The following is an 18651-nucleotide window of genomic DNA, read 5'->3' as shown; positions in this document are numbered from 1 at the left end:
ATTTGACTTGAGAATTAGATTTCCCCAGAGATCTGCTTGTTAGAACTATAGTTTACGGAACAACTTGGCTGCTTCAAACATTTTAGCTTCCATGTGTATAAAGCCTTTAATTATTTCTCGTCTTGCGCATTGCAAGCAGCTGAAGCTCAAGGGCAAGGGTAGAACTTCAAGCATTTCTTGATCATTCTTTTTTTAACAATAGTAAGACTTGAGAGAGAAGTTCAGAATCCCTGGGAATTGGGAGATATTTTGAAACATAATCCAAACAAAATTGGAACCAGTATGGCAATGAAGATTATAATCTAAACCAACTGGACAGAGACAATAGAGCAGACAGCTCTACTTTGGACAGTTCAGGTAAAAAAGATCAAAGATTGAGAATGGATTACATGCTGTGAAAGTGACTAATTTAGTTAGAAAGAAGAAATACAATGGACATGCCAAACAAATCCATACTATAAGATGTGTATATTAATGAATAAAGAACAAGAAATGGTATCGTCTATCTTGATAATGTTGAAAGCAAGATGAGAATGTGATATTTGTGCTGTTGGAGTAAATAATAGACCTGTCCCACTTAGGCGATTTTTAGGCGACTGCAGGAGACTATGCAGTCGCCACATGTTCGCGGGTGGTTGCCTTCATGGTCGTGATGAGTTCCCGCATTCTGGGAACTAGTCGCGGCCTCATTATGGTCGCTGTGAATTTTTCAACATGTTTTTCAACATGTTGAAAAATTAGCGGGGACCAGAATGAAGCCACCATGGAGAGCAGCGAGAATTCTCGTGCCGACTAGGTGGGTCGCCAGGAGCAGGCACGGAAATCGCTATCAAAACACGGGGGGGGGGGGGGGGGGTACATGCTTTCTTGGCGGGCGCGCACACACACACACACACACACACACACACACACACACACACACACACACACACACACGCACGCGAGGCTTCGGCCGTGGCCCCTGTGGACGGTAACATCGGGAGCTGCCTGGTTGGTGACCGACTCCGAACTCCAGCAACAGCAGCCTCGTCCGCCCCAAATCATGGGGCTTAAATCAGCCGTTTCGCGGGGCCTTTCATTTTGATTTTAAGACCCCGCGAACGTGCTGATTCAGCCCTTAGAAAGCATCTGATAAAGAACGGATTAGAAAACATGGGGGGGATTGTCCTCCACCTCTCAAAGCATGGGGAGAACGTGTGTCCCCTGGTACCCCCCCCCCCCCCCCAGGATTTCCGCCCATGGCCAGGAGGTCCTAGTGGGTTGCCAGGTGGTCAAAGGTTCTCGTAGGTTGTAATGGGTGCTGACCGGTGAATTTCATTGGGGGGGAAAAAAACGTAAGCAGTAGATTTCACAACCAAGGAACCGGTAATGTCAATGTCCGCCAAGCTTCACAGCCGTGTATCTCTGACTTCTTAAGTTGTCTCCACTCCTTCTCCCACCCCTCCCCCCCCATTTTAAAGGACTTGCATGACCCTTCCCGTACACTGTGCTTTCACCGTCTTAATTACAGCGCCAACCTTCCTGTTCATCGCGGTGTGTGTCTGTATCACATTGGCTTTGCACCGTGTGAATTTCACTCATACAGAGCTCCCCCCGCTTGCCCTGTCCCCGCCTGCATAACGGGCTGGTGAATGAAGTTGTGCGAGTGCGTGTGTCTGCCTGTGTGCCTGTGTGTGTCTCTGTCTGTCGCATTTCAAGTCGCCGGTTTTTCAAAATCGCCGAAGTGGTAAGTACAAGTAAGCATATTCTCTAGTTTTAGAATCCTCTGCCCAGGGGATAAGCCTGCGTTTATTATGATTGTTTGTCCGTTCGTTCCGGTTAAGGCGCTGTGCACACGGCAGCCAGCCGACAGTCGCTTTTCTTTTTCTTTTTGTTTTCACTTTTAATTTCAAGTTTTCGTGTACCTTGTGTGTTGTGACTGTTGGCAGACCAATTTCCCTCCGGGGATGAATAAAGTTCTATCATATCGTACATGGTTTAAACGTCATATATTCAAAACATTGTGTCTTTTGAACTATCTGCTTGGTTAATTGTTTGTTTAGATTCAGAACTGGTTTACTCAGAAGACAGGGTGATATTTTGGCCTGGACAAGTCCGTGGTCCCTGCCTGCTTCAAAAAATCCATCATTGTACCGGTACCAAAAAATGCCTCCCCAGCCTGTCTGAATGACTACCGTCCGGTGGCCCTCACCTCGGTAGTCATGAAATGCTTTGAGAGGCTGGTGAAGAAACACATCTACGCCTTCCTCCCTCGCAACATGGACCCGTTACAGTTTGCGTACCGTCCGAACAGATCCACGGACAATGCAGTCTCCCAGGTTTTGCACACCGCTCTCTCTCATCTTGACAGCCAGAAGGGGGGGCTACGTGAGGATGCTGTTCATAGACTTCAGTTCAGCCTTCAACACGATAGTCCCCACCAGACTGGCCGAGAAACTACTGGAATTAGGGCTCAACACCCCCCTGTGTGCCTGGGCCCTGGACTTTCTCACCGCCAGGCCCCAGGTAGGCAAGATGGGAGGGAATACATCGAAGTCCCTCACCCTGAGCACAGGATTGCCCCAGGGTTGCGTTACTCCCTGTACACACATGACTGTGTGGCTAGGTTCAGCTCCAACTCAATAATCAAGTTTGCTGATGACACTGTGGTGGTGGGCCTGATCTCAGACAACAATGAGAAGGCCTACCGGGAGGAGGTGGCTGATCTGGCACTCTGTTGTCAGGACTACAGCCTCCTCTTGAACATCAAAAAAACTAAGGAGCTGATCGTGGACTTTAGGAGGGCACATCATCTGAGGACGTACACACCATTGAGGATAAACGGGGATACTGTGGATAGGGTGAGCTGTTTTAAATACCTGGGTGTCCACATCTCTGAGGATATGACATGGACATCACATGCTGCAGCATTCGCGAGTAAGGCAAGGCAGCGCCTTTACCACCTCAGGCAATTGAGGAAATTCAGAGTGTCTCCGAGGATCCTCCAATGCTTCTACTCAGCGGCTGTGGAAAGCATCTTGTCCGGAAATATTACAATCTGGAGACCCCTTCCACCCCTGCAACGGACTGTTCCAGCTGCTACGATCAGGCAAACGCCTTTGTTGCCATGCTGTGAGAACGGAGAGGTTGAGAAGGAGTTTCTTCCCAGAGGCCATTAGGACTGTAAACTCTTATCTCACCAGGGACTAACTTTACTGTACCACTCTACTGCTTTTTTTTAAATTGCTGTTTTTTTCCCTTTTTCCTTCCGTCCACAATATTTAATATGTCAAAGAATATATGATTCATAGAAACGTAGAAAATAGGTGCAGGAGTAGGCCATTCTGCCCTTCGAGCCTGCACCGCCATTCAATATGATCATGGCTGATCATCCAACTCAGTAGCCTTCTCCCCATACCCCCTGATCCCTTTAGCCACAAGGTCCACATCTAACTCCCTCTTAAATATAGCCAATGAACTGGCCTCAACTACCTTCTGTGGCAGAGAATTCCAGAGATTCACCACTGTGTGAAAAATGTTTTTCTCATCTCTGTTCCATTCTGTTTGTAGTTTGTTTGTTTGTTTGTTTGTTTGTCTTTTTACACAAAGTCCGCGAGCATTGCCACTTTTCATTTCACTGCACATCTCGTATGTGTATGTGACGAATAAACTTGACTTGACTTGACTTGAGTAAATAGTTAATGGCAAGACCTTTAACATCATTTATGTACAAGACAATAGACAATAGACAATAGGTGCAGGAGTAGGCCTTCAAGCCAGCAATGTGATCATGGTTCAGAGATCATGGGGTCTAAGTCCATAGCTCCCTGAAAATGGCAATACAAGTAGAACAGTAAAGAAGGCTTGGCTTCATTGGCCAAGGCATTGATTCTAAGAATTAGAACTTCATTGGTCGTGGCATTGTCGGTATGAGTCAGGGTGTATTGTTGCAGCTTTAGAGGATGTGGTTAGACCACATTTGACGTATTGCGTATACTTTTGGTCGCCCCATTTCAGGAAGGATGTGGAGGCTTTGGAGAGGGTGCACAAGAAGTTTACACAAATGCTGCCTGCATAGGAGGGTATTAGCTATAAGGGGAGGGGGTGGACAAACATTATTGTCTCTGGAGCATCAGAAGCTAAGGTGAGACCTCTGATAGAAGTGTCTAAAATTATGAGAGCCATAGAATGGGGACATTCAGAACCTTTTTTCCCAGATGATAAATGTCAAAGAGTAGAGGGCACAGCTGTAAAGTGAGAGTAGCAAAGTCTAAAGGAGATGTGTGTGGCAAATTTTCTTTACACAGAGCGATGGGTGGCCAAAAAGGGCTACCAAGGCTGGTGGTGAAGGCAGATACTGCCTATCTAAAAGTACCTGCCTTCAGATAGGCACATAGATATGCAGAGATTGGAGGAATATTGCTCGTATGCAGGCAGAGGAGATTAGTTTAATCTGGCATTGTGTTCAGCATGGACATTGTGGGCAGAAGGAATTGTTCTTGTGCTGTACTGTTCTTTCTGCTATGTTGCAAATTTGGAAAATGTTCTTGTTTGTTGGTAGTAATTCGGGTAACAGATTAATTATTTTGAAATGTTCAAAATCTTTTAGCGACACTGATAAGACACCGGCAGTCGCCGAAAAAATCGCCAAGTGGACAGGCCCTTTAAGCTATAATCCACGAATTTTTTACACGGTCATCTGCGTACTATTTGTTTACTATTGCATAATGCCTATTTTAATACCTGTTTAATGCCTGTTTAATACTATTGCATGATTCTTGGTAGTAAATGCTTGAAAGTATCATTCTTGCATCCAGTTGTCTGTTTCCCCGCCCACCACATTGCAATAGATGAAAGATTTGAATAACCGTGCCCTTCATTTTGCTGTATTACTGTCTTGGAAAGGTCATTAAGGATTATTGAAAATCTGACCAAGTGCAGTTTATGGAACTCGGGAGTAATGGTTGCAGTGGGTCTCCCATCTGTTGTACATCACATGCCATTTTCTCTTTACAAGAACAGTTTTATGAGAAGTTTCCATGGATCAGCTTGATTATTCATATGACATGTTACTTCACATTTTCTTTGAAGTAAAAGTCTCAAGCGCAATCGAATCTGCAGCCATTCCTTACAAAGATGCAGCAGTTTCAATTCTCATCTTAAGCTGAAGTAGTTGGCCTCTGTTCTGATGTACATGGGAATGTAATGATTGGTTTAGCGTGGTTGAAAACTTCAGTCATTGTGCATTATCCTGTGTTAGATCTGTCAGTTAGGACTGGATTGATAGTGAAGACCATGTTCAGAGTATATAATGCAATGATGTAATGTGAGCTTTTGAGTTGGGTCTTTGAAACAACTAATTTTCATATATTAACGTCCGTTCTAAATATAAAATTTCTGTATTAATTGTTCGTCGGTGTGTAATCTTATTACTCTTTTCACTATTGTACTATTTCAAACATTTTATCCCAAATATTACAAAACACTTGCCCTTAGTTTAACATTAATGCACAAATGTTAAAATTTTCTGGAATATATTGGATGATCTTAAGCCCTTTTTGAATCTTTCATTTACGTTTGCTTATGATACATCAATGGATTTTGGACATGGACAAGAATTCTCTTATGATAGCTCTAGTTACTCCTCAAGCTCTGTGTGGTTTTGAGGAAAGGATATTGCAATTTGCCCTCGTTCATTGAACTTGTTCATGAAGAATAACCATATGGGGAAGTGTTTATTTTGAAAAAAAGGCTGGCTGGACATAGAATTTCTCAAGCACTAAAAAATAGAGAAGTATGGCAGCCTCGCCTGCAGCTGTTCGTCCTTCCATCCATTTTATTTTTAGTCTGTCTAAACGTTTTGTTTTGGAGGTCTCTTAGTCTTCGTGTGTGGGGGATGGGGGGGAAGGGGGAAACTTGTTCTTAGTCACTACCTGGTCGAGGATGAGTCATTCCGCCGAGCCGCAACTTCGCCACCTCCTCACGGCCTACCATCTGGATTGGCGCGGCCTTTCCTGCCGTGACCGGCCTGAGCTTCAACTTCAGCAGCGGCCCAGCACTGAAGTACCATCGCTGAGCGGGCGATGCCTTACCGGGATCGCCGTGTGGAGTGTTGGGACTGCCGACTTTAACACCGTGGAGCTGTGGTCTGCGGAGCTTCCAGCCACGGGCGGCGCTGACTTTAACATCGCAGAGTCCTGGGATCCCTTTGCCGAGGGCCACCAGTGTTGAATCTCCTCCCAGCTCGGCCTGTAGACTTCGGGAGCCGCGGTCTCCAGTAAGAAGTGACCGATTCGGAAACTCCAAGCCGCTGAGAATGTTCTTCCGTTCCGACGTTGGAGTTTCGATCATTCCGGCGAGAGGGCCTGAACATCGGGCCACCGTAGCGCCGACTGAGGAGGGCTCGAGGCCCCGACCACGGAGGAACAAAGAGAAAGGAAGATGACTGAACTTTGTTGCCTTCCCTCACAGTGGGAAAGGCTGATTCCGCTGTGTGGGGATGTTCATGGTAAATTCTATCGTGTGTTGTGTTCTTTTTTGTGTGGCTGTATGGTAACCCAAATCTCGCTGTACCAATTGGTGCAGTGACAATAAATGTAAACTTGAACATGAAATAAAAAATAAAAATATAAGTGACAATACAATTTGCCCAAGGCTTCCAGATCGCCTCCATTCTGAATGACTGAATGGGTGGGGAGTGGAGGATGACGGCAGGTGGAGAGATGGTGGGAAAAAGGGAGCGCTGACTAGGAAATTCATACATAAGGATCAGTAGTGCCAAAACGGGAGCAGCCGTTGGGACCGGCAGCATACCCGGGCTGGCAGAAGGCGCTGAGGCGGGGGCCGGTTCCGCTTTCCGGTCCCGGCGGCCGCTCGCAGCCACCCGAGTTACTTCCCTCCCCGGCCACAATGCGGCGGCTCCGCGCCCGGAGCGCCGCGGCAGCGGTGAGTGAGTTGCTGGCATGATCACCGACCCCCTCCTTCTCAACGCTCCTGCCCGTGCTGATCCGGGCAGGAGCGTTGAAAGGATGTGAAAGGATTTCTTCCCCCCCCCCAGCGGCGCTGTCCTTTTACAGCCGCTTCCCATCAGCTACCAACAATGAGGGATAGACTTGGCTACCCCTCAGTACAGCAACATTGTTCTTGATGTTGCTGTACTGAGGGATAACCAAGTCTATCTTTCTTGGCTAACAACCTAACCTTCGGCCTCCAAGACGCAGGAAAGTTTTTGTGCCGTACGTTTGGGTAAAAAATGGTGTCTCCTTTGCCGGGAAATATGGTAATCCTTTTGAGTGGATCAGTTCAAATTGCATTTGTTTTATGTTTATTACAGGGCAACTGGTGGTGTGTACGCTGTGCTCCTTTGTGATGAAGACGAAACAGATCTGGCTATTTTCTGCCCACCTTCTTCCCTTACTGGCACGGTTCTGCATGGTTCCTGTGGAAATGCTCATTATTATCAACAGATTTGCCATGATATTCACCGGTCTGGAGGTGCTTTATTTCCTGGCCTCAAACCTGCTGGTTCCATACAAGCTCGCCAAATCGGCATATAGGGAGCTGGTGCAGGTGAGTGGAATTCTGTAGTTTAATTGATTATTCAAGACATAGAGTTTTAAAATTCTGTATACCACGCTACCTGTTTCTCCCCTTCCATAAAATTGTCAGTCGTCCCGTTTCCCCCCCTCCCCCCGCCTCACTTCAAACAAGTTACATTTTCTGCACCGTTCTATGTGTTTCCACTGTCAGCTGATAGAAGACCTACGCTGATTGTTGCAGGTGCACATTTATGCTTCTGTGTTAACAGGAGAGATTTTTATTCTGTCCTCTCACTGGAGTCCACTTATCTGTCCAGAGTGCGAAATCTAAACTGAGTTTCAATCTTGATGGTTGTTTCTTTGGTAAATTTCTTGACTTGTGGCCTCATGACAAATCAGACTTGTTCTGATGACATCTGTCTTTATTTATAGATGGCTCAGTTCTTGCCAAAATTCACCACATTTCTGCTTGTCTTAGTGCAGTGTGATTAAAATTTCAGATGTTAAATAGACATAGATGTCAGATGTTTTTTCATTTACTTGCCACAATGTACCACTGTGGCTGTTTTTGTGGTTCTCAGCACATTGTTTTGCAATTTGAGGTTGGGAGTCCTCTGAAGCATCATAACTGGCAAATTTAGTTCAAAAACATTACTTCTTTCTTGATTGGGAGAAGCTTGACCAGATCTTTGTTACTTTTTAAAACAATATCTGCCCCCTTTGAAATACTGTAGCTTGCTATTTCCAAGACATTAAAATATATATATATATGGATCTTTAAATTATTCAATAACAGTGTGGGAATGGTGAGTGGGATGTAATAATGCATTGGTCCAGGAATCGTTGGAAAAGAATGTTAAATTTGATGCAGTCGGTTTTATAAGTGGGTATATCATCAAGCAGCCTGTGACAAGGGGAGATGTTCTGTTTGATTAGCACCCACTGCTGCACTCATGAAAATGCCAAATGAATGGCAATATTATCCTCCTCATGAACTAAAGAGCTATTCCATTTGTGGAGAAAGAAAAATGGAATTTCATTGTGCCTTACAATGATTTTTCTGAGTTATGAGAACCACATTGACTCACAAAGGGAACAGTTTTATTCACGCATGCAATACATTTTTCTTGAGGTTTCTATCATTTTAGTTTTTTTTCTTAGTCTCAATTTGGAATTTTCTTTTTCTCTATTTAATAGGACTCTAACTTGCCCCATTTTTGTTCCTCTTTACCTTAATCATTAAGTGGATTTATTGTTTAAATAATCATTCATCACAATCACAGATATTCAATTGAACTCGCAGCGCCATAACTCCAGAGGCTTACAATTTCATGCAAAATGTTTGGAACTGAATCTTAAGGAAAAATATTTAAAACTGCAAACATTACATCCTCAAGCAACTTTTTGGATGTTAGATTTTGAGCCTACTGCATGAAATTGTATTCTGATAGTGGGTTTTCAATTGGTTTAAAATGTGACAATTGCCTGGGTTTTTTACATTTGTTATTCTTTAGATATTTGATTACTTAGTTTTGAGAGGTGTTTCTGTCACTCTTTTCTCTTCCCTAAAATTGCAATTTTTCTTTACTTCAGTGGAACAAAAAAAATTCAATTTCTCTGTTGGCATCCATGTTGAAGAAACAAATGAGTTTTTGTCTACTTCTGCCATAATATTTTTCAATCCAAAACTCTCAAGCATTCAGTTTTACATGAGCAACGACACTTAAATGTTCCATTCTGTCCTTGTACCATACAAATTGATTAGGTGCAAACTTTGCCTTTTATTGGTTACATGATGTTGTGTTTGTTCACGATTTTTGTAAATTTAACAAAATGACTGAGTTGAGTGGAATACTAAGATTTATTTGAAATTATTATCATTAAAATGTAATTGTGGTATATTTCTTAATGGAGCATGAATTAATGTTGAATGCAAATGCTTGAATAGAAACAAAGAACGGCAGATGCTGCTTAATAAACAAAAGGACACAAAGTACTGACATAACTCAGCAAGTCAGACAGTATCTCTGGAGAACATGGATCGGTGATGTTTTGGGTTGAGACCTTTCTTCAGATTGTTCTCTAGCGATACTGCCTGACCAGCTCAGTTTCTCCAGCACTTTGTGTCCTTTTGTCATGCGTGACTTGTGCCTAAAGCCAGCATGAATGTCTGTGATATGGTAATAAATTCTCTATGATCTAATTTCACTTGTTATTTTCTCATCTCTTTCTTGCACACAGGTGGTAGAAGTTTATGGCCTGTTGGCATTAGGAATGTCTCTGTGGAATCAATTGGTTGTCCCTGTGCTCTTCATGGTTTTCTGGCTAGTCCTGTTTGCCCTTCAGATCTACTCTTACTTCAGTACACGTGATCACCCTACATCTCGTGAGAGACTACTCTTCCTCTTCCTTACAAGGTATGATTTTCTTTATACTTGAAAAACCATTTTATAGTTTAGCCTCGTTGATTTTAATTAATGTTGCCGGAGTGTAATGTCAGTTCTTTAGGGCAAGATGAAGATTATTACCAATATAGAATTAGTACAGTATTCAAAATGTGTTCTACACACTGCAGTTAATAGGAAAAGCTTTTGTATTTAAAAAAAATCAAGTTTGCCTAGTGTTTGCAGAGAACATCTAAGTAAGGTAAATTATTTTAATTTATTAATATAAACTATTTTGTGAATAGCAATTTAGCAACTGTTAACTGTTGTGACTCCTGGTCTCTTCCTTCTCGTATGTTTTTGAAATAATGTTGGGAGGTCAGCATGCAAGTTAAAAATTGTTAAGACAAATTTATCACGTAACCAGTGTGAAGTACTAGAAAGGTTCATTGCTAGAGAAGTAAATACTTTGGAACAAACCGTACTAGACCGTGTTTTGTGTTAATGACAGAATTATTAAAGGTCGCAACTTTTCAATGCCATTCAATAACTAATGTTTTTGTTGCAGTATTGCAGAATGTTGCAGCACTCCTTATTCTTTGCTGGGCCTCATGTTCACAATCTCCTTCATTACTCTGGGTGTCCTCACACTTTGCAAATTCTACCTTCAAGGTTATGGTGCTTTCATGAATGACAATCTAATGCACAGGTGAGATCAAGTACATGGAAGTTCTGTGAATAGGTTATATGCTTTAAAACATTTTTTTACTTTTAACTGTTTGGAAAACCTTATAGAAGTACTGATGAGATTTTCTAACTTTTGTAACATCAACACAAACAATAAGACATGATTAGAAGAAGTTTCTTAAAACTTCTAAGAACAGAATCACTTGCTGAAAGACAGATGCACCAGGAAATTTCTGGAGTGCAAAAAAGAAATTTAGCACTGAGGTAGCTTATAAGGATCTTTACAATAAGAGTCAGTTGCTTCTGAAACTGTTTGTCTCCAAGTCAATCATGTTCTCAGCACATGATTTTTAAAAAATTGCGGCATGCCTGCAATACATAATGTACATGGGGGAAGAACCAGATTGACAAATCAAACAAGTTCCAAGTGACTGTGCATAATTTCCAAACTTGCTTTGGAATTCCTCACCACTGTCCTTTTGGTTATGCTCCTTGCCTAGTCTGGTAGCAGCATGCTAACGACAGCAGTTTGTGAGCATTAATGCTGGAAGATCTAGATGCTGAGCCGGGGATTTATTAGACCTAAAGGAAGCCCTCTTACTATTCCTTTGGGCAAACTGAGAACTAAGGTCTCGTTGAGAACCTTGCCATAGAGTTGAGATTGGAAATCCAGCTTAACCAGTTATGACAATGAGTATTGCTTACAGTGATGGAAGTCTCACCGTATTATTATTATCAAGCAAAATTAAGAGCGTTTTTTTGAAATTCCAATGTTTGTAACATATCTAATAATCGTTTTTGCTTCATCTCAAATCTTTTGAACTTCCAAAAAATGATCAACTGTTGTTAGAACGAGAAGCACATTAGGTATTAAATTTATACTGAGATTTAATTTTTAATTTTTCAGAGGGATGACTGAAGGTATCACATTGCTGATCCTAGCTGTACAGACTGGCCTGATTGAATTACAGGTTGTGCATCGAGCCTTTCTGCTGAGCATCATCCTCTTTATTGTGGTAGCTTCCATTCTTCAGTCAATGTTGGAAATTGCTGATCCAATTGTTCTAGCACTTGGAGCTTCAAGAAACAAGTAAGACAGACTTAAAATTCAAGTACCTTGCAAATTGAGGTGGCAGATTTGGTCCATTGCACATGTTGGCTTTCTGAAAAGCATTTATTGTCCCTTCATAATTTATCACTTGTTTAAAGTGTAATAACTCTGCTATCTAATTGCACTGATGTTTAAGTTGCAAAGTTCCATTCATATTATGCCATCCCTTTCTATTTCATATTACAGGTTGAACACTGATTTTCCAGCATCCTCGGTTTCAGAGCCTTTCTGGATTATCCATTTTTCTGGACTAACAGAGGTCATGCGATAATTAAGCAAAAATACTTCCTTGGCCTGCTAATGACACTCCTCCCTTGTCTCTAAAGCGGCATGGAGTGCCAGAAACTTAAAAACAAACAAATATAAAATGTATTCAAAAGGGAACTGCAGATGCTGGAATATCGTCAGCTAATTTACATCGGGGAGACCAAGCGTAGGTTGGGCGATCGTTTCGCCGAACACCTCCGCTCAGTCCGCAATAACCTACCTGAACTCCCGGTGGCTCAGCACTTCAACTCCCCCTCCCATTCCCAATCCGACCTCTCTGTCCTGGGTCTCCTCCATTGCCAGAGTGAGCAACAGCGGAAATTGGAGGAACAGCACCTCTTATTCCGTCTGGGGACCTTGCGTCCGTATGGCATTAACATTGAATTCTCCCAATTTTGCTAGCCCTTGCTGTCTCCTCCCCTTCCTTAACCCTCTAGCTGTCTCCTCCCACCCTCCCATCCGCCCGCCCTCGGGCTCCTCCTCCTCCTCCCCTTTTCCTTCTTTCTCCACCCCCCATCAGTCTGAAGAAGGGTTTCGGCCCGAAACGTCGCCTATTTCCTTCGCTCCATAGATGCTGCTGCACCCGCTGAGTTTCCCCAGCAATTTTGTGTACCTCAAATATAAAATGTAACCTGAATGTGCATGGAATAACCTGCTAACCCATCCCTGGCTCGTACCAATGCTACTCCCGACTCGCAAGGTAGACCAGTGAGCCCTTCTTCACCCACCATAAGGACACCAAGTGCTGGAGTTATTCAGTGGGCCAGGATCTCTGGAGGACACGGATAGGTGTCATCAAGACCCTTCCTCAGACTGATTCATGCGACAGATTTACTCCAACACTTTGGGTTTCAGTGTGACTCCCCTCGGTTACCATGGGGCTCCCTCCCCTCACGCCTGCTGTCGCTTCGAAGGTGGAGCATGTCAGTGATTTAAACAAGCAATCTGTTTGACATCCCAATGCACAAAAATGGATAGTAAGAGTATTACAAAGGTTGGACACTCAAAAAAACACTAACAAGTTATGATAAAATGTAGTCTTCACAGTAACATGAGGAAAAGTAATAGTTGGACAAATATGAGCACCTGGAAATGGATATTATAAATTTTTAAAAAGTAGTGAAAATCTGTGGTGTCCTATTTACAATTTAGGAAAAGAATAGGTTATCTGATATCTTACTATATCAGACAGAGACAAATGAAAATCGCCCCAAGAGGAATTTGGTTTGAGATGAGACGACTCTACTGGGTTCATAGCTAAAACAAGGCAATAGGCATGTGTACAGTAAACCCTTGCTATAATGGACTACACAGGGGGGAGATGGTATCCCTTATTACTGATTGTCCACTATAATGGAATAAGGGGGTTAATATGTACAGTACTAACGGAAAAACAGCCAGTAAACATACACTACACAATAAACAGTAAAGGCCACAACACGCACAATACCTTGGGACGGCATGGCGACAATCTTTGCTGTCGTAGGTGTTGTGGTAGGTTGTCCCCATGTGTCGCAGGTGAATTCCATTAAAACTAGTCCCTGGCAGTCGCTTAAAGAGTCGCCTAAGTGGGACAGGCCCATAAGGGTGATCGCTGTTCAGCATGGACTCGGTGTTCCCACATTGTATCTAAACTAATCTAAAATGATTAAAAAACACCATTTAAATGTGCAGTTCTCCTAACTACTTAAAACTCTTTTATTTGTACAGTAATACCAGGTGGCGCCATCAGCGATGGCAGCCTCGCCAACGGTCTGTCTGTCTTTTTTGTTATTTTTTGTGTGTTTTAAAAAGTATGTTAATGTTCTCTGGTTTGTTTAATGTGGGGGAGGGTGTCGGGGGAAACATTTCAATCTCTTATCTTGCCGGAATTGTGATTTTTTTTTTTCCCCGGATCATACCTCCTGTCGCTCTGCGGCCAAACATCATGGTGCTGGTGGCCTTGCTCGAGACTGACTTTGAGCCCAACATGGCGCCGTGGACTTACCATCGGAGCCTGTGATCCCTTGCCTGGGATCAATGCTCCAACCGCGGCCTACAGATTTCAACATCGAGGAGCACACAGTCTCGGGTAGAGACTGATGTCGGGAAGCTCCAAAGTTGCAAGAGGTTCGACCAGCCCCGATGTGGAGGGCCCAACAGCCGGCTACGGGAGCCAAGATCGCCCCGTCAACAGAAGGCTCGAGGCCCCTGACCGCGGGAGGACAAAGAAGGGAAGAGATTGAATATTTTTTCGCCTTCCACCACAGTGAGGAATGAGGAGGAGTCACTGTGGTGAATGTTTATGTTAAAATATATTTTGTGTGTTTTGTTGCTTTTTATTGGTATGACTGTATGGCAAATCAAATTCCTCTTATGTTGCAAAACATACTTGGCTAATAAAGTATAATTATGATTATAATAAGGACAGTAGAAGAAACAGAGCAACATCAATGTACAAAGGTAGACAAAAATGCTGGAGAAACTCAGCGTGTGAGGCAGCATCTATGGAGCGAAGGAATAGGTGACGTTTCGGGTCGAGACCCTTCAGACTGAAGTGGGGGTGGAGGGGGTTAAGAAGAAAGGAAGAGGCGGACACAGTGGGCTGTGGGAGAGCTGGGGAAGGAGGGAGAAAGCAAGGACTACCTGAAATTGGAAAAGTCAATGTTCATACCGCTGGGGTACACTAAGTGTTCACTAAGAGTCAGCACCATTGGATAGCTGGGCAAACAAGTTTTGAGAGAGGGGGTAAGGAGAAAGGTTGGTGGGGGGGGAGGTGCGTGTAAAAGCTTGCAGTGGAAAGGGGAGATGAACAAAGATTCAACTTTTTCCAGAATAAGAAACTGTAAAATGGCACTCAGATCTTGCTCTTTTTACTGAAGCTTAAGAGTAATTTGAATAGCGATGTGTTCACATGACATGGACTTGGGATAGGACCAGGTTAGCTGCAGCTTTGCTGGCATTGAGACTGAGAGGTAACTTGTTATGTTCATCGTTTGCGGCCTCACCAGATATAATGCAGAATTGAATCTCAAGCTTTGTATTGTCTTGAAACTGACTTTGGTTGATTATCAGTCCCCAGACTAGGTAGGGATTTGAGCAGTGATCAGACTCAGAGTGGTGTAGATGGGTTCCTTGCTTCCATTATTCTGTCTCCATGCTCCTTCCCCCTTCGAATATCTCTGCCAATATAAATCTGTTATATAGGTTTAGCAGTAAGTCTCACTCGGCCATGCATTTACCAGTGGCGAGGCAAATGAAATTGGGTGTTTAAGAGGAAAGATGCAAGAGAAAGAGAAAGGGAGCTTCAAGCCTATAGACAGATTTAACTTCTTGATAACTTTTAAATTGCATCAGTAGAGATTATAAAACCAAAACAGCTTTTTCTGGATCATTTAAATTTAGAGGCAAAATGTTTCCCATTAGACCATTCAAGGGGATTACTATCCTGTTGTTGGTTTACTGTTCAATTAAAACCACAATTAACTTGCAATTATCTTTAATTACATGATTAATTGTGATTAAATGTTTTAATTACTTGAAACCTTAGGGAAAAAATAACACTTAAAAGTTATTGAGCCTTCATCAGTACATTTTATTCCATTGTTTTAATGTAGAGGTGCTTCAGCTATAATCTTCACAAATCCCACTGATCTGCAGATCATTGTTTGAGAAAGGCAGTCGTTGGATTGGTTGAGTGAGTCTTTGTGTCGGAGCAGTAGCGGGAGATTTCAAAAGACAGGCTTGATGTCACAACCTTAACAAAAGATTGGTTGAGTGATCAAAATTGTCAAATTGAGCGGTTAATAAAAGGAAGGCAAGATGTTGCGGAGCGGCCATGTTGGGGGAGAGGTTGCTTGGAGGAGGTGGTGCTGTGTTGAGGGTAAGTGTGAGGCTTTGGCGAGGAGGCTGAGCAGAGGGGGACAGAAGGTAAAAATTCAGTCTGGTGTTTCTTGTGCAAGATTCTTTTTTGCTTTTTTTCCCTCTAAGTTTTAGTGCAGCAGTGAACGCAGGTGGAATGGTGCAGTTTTCCTCCTGCAGGAATTCTGGGAATTTGCAGGTGTCCCCGATGAGGAAATTGTGGGACTGTATCCTGGTTTCAGCTCCTTGCAGGCCGCGTCGGGGAACTGAAGCTGCATCGGGTCATCTGGGTAGGAATAGGAAGTTAGTACAAATGAACTCGTGGCCGAGGAGTTGGTGCAGTGGGCAGGGGTTTTGATTTTTTGGACCTTTGATAACTCTTCCTGGGCTGAGGTGACCTGTACTGAAGAGATGGGTTCCATCTGAACTGGAGCGGAGCAAATATCCTGGCAGGCAGGCTTGCAAGTGCAGCACAGTTGGGTTTTTAACTAGATTGCTAGGGGAGGCAGGATTTAGGCAATTAGAGGCTGGATCAAATGTGGGACAGAGGTAGTTCATCCAATGAGGTTATATATGGGTGGAGCTGAGAAATAAAAAGGGGGTGATCATCTTGTTTGGAGCATACAATAGACCCCCAAATAATCAACAGGAAATAGAACAAATATGCATGGAGATTAGAGGCAGCTGCAAGTATAAAAAGTTGTTATAGTATGGGATTTTGACTCTCCTAATGTAGAGTGGGACTGGCATAGTGACAAGTAGTTGGGGTAGAATTTATTTAATGTGTTTAGGAAAATATCCTCTGTCAATATGTAGAGGACCCTACAAGGGAGAGGGCAAAGCTTTATCTACTCTTTGTAAGTTGTGAAAGACAAGTGTCTGTGGGCAAGCCTTTTGGGACCAGCGACCACTATTCTATTGACATTAAAATAGTTATGGATAAAGACCCAGCAGGCCCACAAATTAAAATTCTGAATTGGAGCAAGGTCAACTTTGATATTCGACAGGAACTTGCTAAAGTTAATTAGAAACATGGACATTGAAAATAGGTGCAGGAGGAGGCCATTCGGCCCTTCGAGCCAGCTCTGCCATTCATTGTGATCAATGCTGATCGTCCCTAATCAATAACCCGTGGCTGCCTTCTCCCCATATCCCTTGATTCCACTAGCCCCTAGAGCTCTATCTAACTCTCTTAAATTCAATAGAAATTAGAGTAGGTTGTTTGTGGGCAAAGGGAAGTCTGGACTGGGATGCTTTTAAAAGAGTAATTACAAGAATTTAAGGTGGGCATCTTTCTGTTGGAGCGAACGGCAAGACGTGGGAGTAAAGAAGTTTGGTTGATGAGAGCAATTGAATCTCTGGTCAAGAAAAGGGAGGAGGTATGGGACAAGTATCGGCAGCTGGGATTAAGTTTATCCCTGGAGGAGTTTTGATGACGTATGAGCATACTTAAGAAGGATATCAGCAGGATAAAAAGGGCAGAAGATAACTGTGGCAGATACTAGTAAGGAAAAGCCAAATAAAATGCAAGTATATGAAGGAAAACACGGCAACAAGAGAGAGAATGGGGACCCTCGTCGGTTAGATAGTATGGGACCCAGATAGAGCTAGCTGACTGGATAGAGTTTAAGAAGGAACTGCAGATGCTGGATAGACATCTATCCAGCATCTGGATTGCTCTATAGATGCTGCCTCACCCGCTGAGTTTCCCCAGCATTTTTGTCTGACTGGATAGAGAATTGGCTTCATGGGAAAAAGCAGAGGGTTATGGTAGAAGGTCGTTCTTCAGACTGGAGGCTTGTAATTAGTGTTGTTCCTCAGGGATCAGTATTGGTCTAGAAGGCTTTTGGTACATTGGCAGGAATTTCCTATAGAAGGTGATGTTAAGATGTTTTGAGCCCAATGGTGAAACTTGAATTAGTTCAATTGAGTTTATTATTGTCACGTGTACCAAGGTATAGTGAAAAGGTTTTGTTTGCATGCTCTCTGGTCAAAGAAAAGACATTCAAGCTGTCCACAGTGCACAGATAAAGGTACAACATTTAGTGCAAGATATAACATTGAAGTCCAATATGGTTTGATTTAAGATAGTTTAAGGGTCTCCAATGAGGTAGATGGGTCAGGACCACACATAATGAGAGGACTGTTCAGTTGCCTGTTTCCTGTGAGGAAATTACCCCTGAATCTGGAGATAAGTGTTTTCAAACTTCTGTACCTCTTACCTGATGGGAGAGTGGAGGAGGAGGAGGAGTGACCGGGATGAAATTGGTCCTTGATTATGCTGGCTGCCTTGCCAAGACAGCATGAAGTGTAGATGGAGTCAATGCAAGGAATGTGTATTAATCTGGGCCACCACTCTGCAATTTATTGCTGTCTTGGATGGAGCTGTTCCCAAGACATGCTGTAATGCAGTCCGATAAAATGCTGTTGGTAACTGCTGCTTGACGGCCCTGGTGATGTCACCTTCCATCACTAACATGATGGGGAAGATGGAATTCGTGACTGCCTTCTTAATTCTTGAAAGATTGAAGTGGCTGTGATCCTATTTGCCACTGAAGCACGTGAAGGTTGTTTGCAGCCTTTGGTTCACAAGTTGCTTTTCAGTTCGACCTGTGTTCAAAATGTAGTGATTAAGTATGAGTCCATCTTTATGTACACAAAATAAATGTATCGTTTTGGAAATCAAAGCAGCACCAAAACAAAACTGTAAAACCATATGAAATGGGAGACAAAGTAAATTATATATCCCCTTGAACCAGCTCTATCATTCAGTCATATCATGGTTGATGTGAACTTGGCCTTCCCTATGTTTTCAAACCTGTGTACCATAACCCTTGACTCTTGT

The 18651-nt window shown here is 43.1% G+C and overlaps 1 protein-coding gene across 1 annotated transcript in view; it reads left to right on the top strand.

The window, feature by feature from the left end:
- rnf145 (ring finger protein 145) overlaps positions 1 to 18651 on the top strand; it is an 80748-nt gene that overhangs the window by 48358 nt on the left and 13739 nt on the right. Inside the window, exons 4-7 of the mRNA XM_033029983.1 lie at positions 7313 to 7548; positions 9759 to 9934; positions 10470 to 10610; positions 11496 to 11678. Coding sequence (XP_032885874.1) covers positions 7313 to 7548; positions 9759 to 9934; positions 10470 to 10610; positions 11496 to 11678 — 736 coding nt within the window. The remainder of the gene's footprint in view (positions 1 to 7312; positions 7549 to 9758; positions 9935 to 10469; positions 10611 to 11495; positions 11679 to 18651) is intronic.

The sequence above is a fragment of the Amblyraja radiata genome, chromosome 11, assembly GCF_010909765.2.
Source record: "Amblyraja radiata isolate CabotCenter1 chromosome 11, sAmbRad1.1.pri, whole genome shotgun sequence".
Taxonomy (NCBI): domain Eukaryota; kingdom Metazoa; phylum Chordata; class Chondrichthyes; order Rajiformes; family Rajidae; genus Amblyraja; species Amblyraja radiata.
Note: the sequence above shows the minus strand (reverse complement) of the source record. Positions and strands in the feature narration are given on the sequence as shown.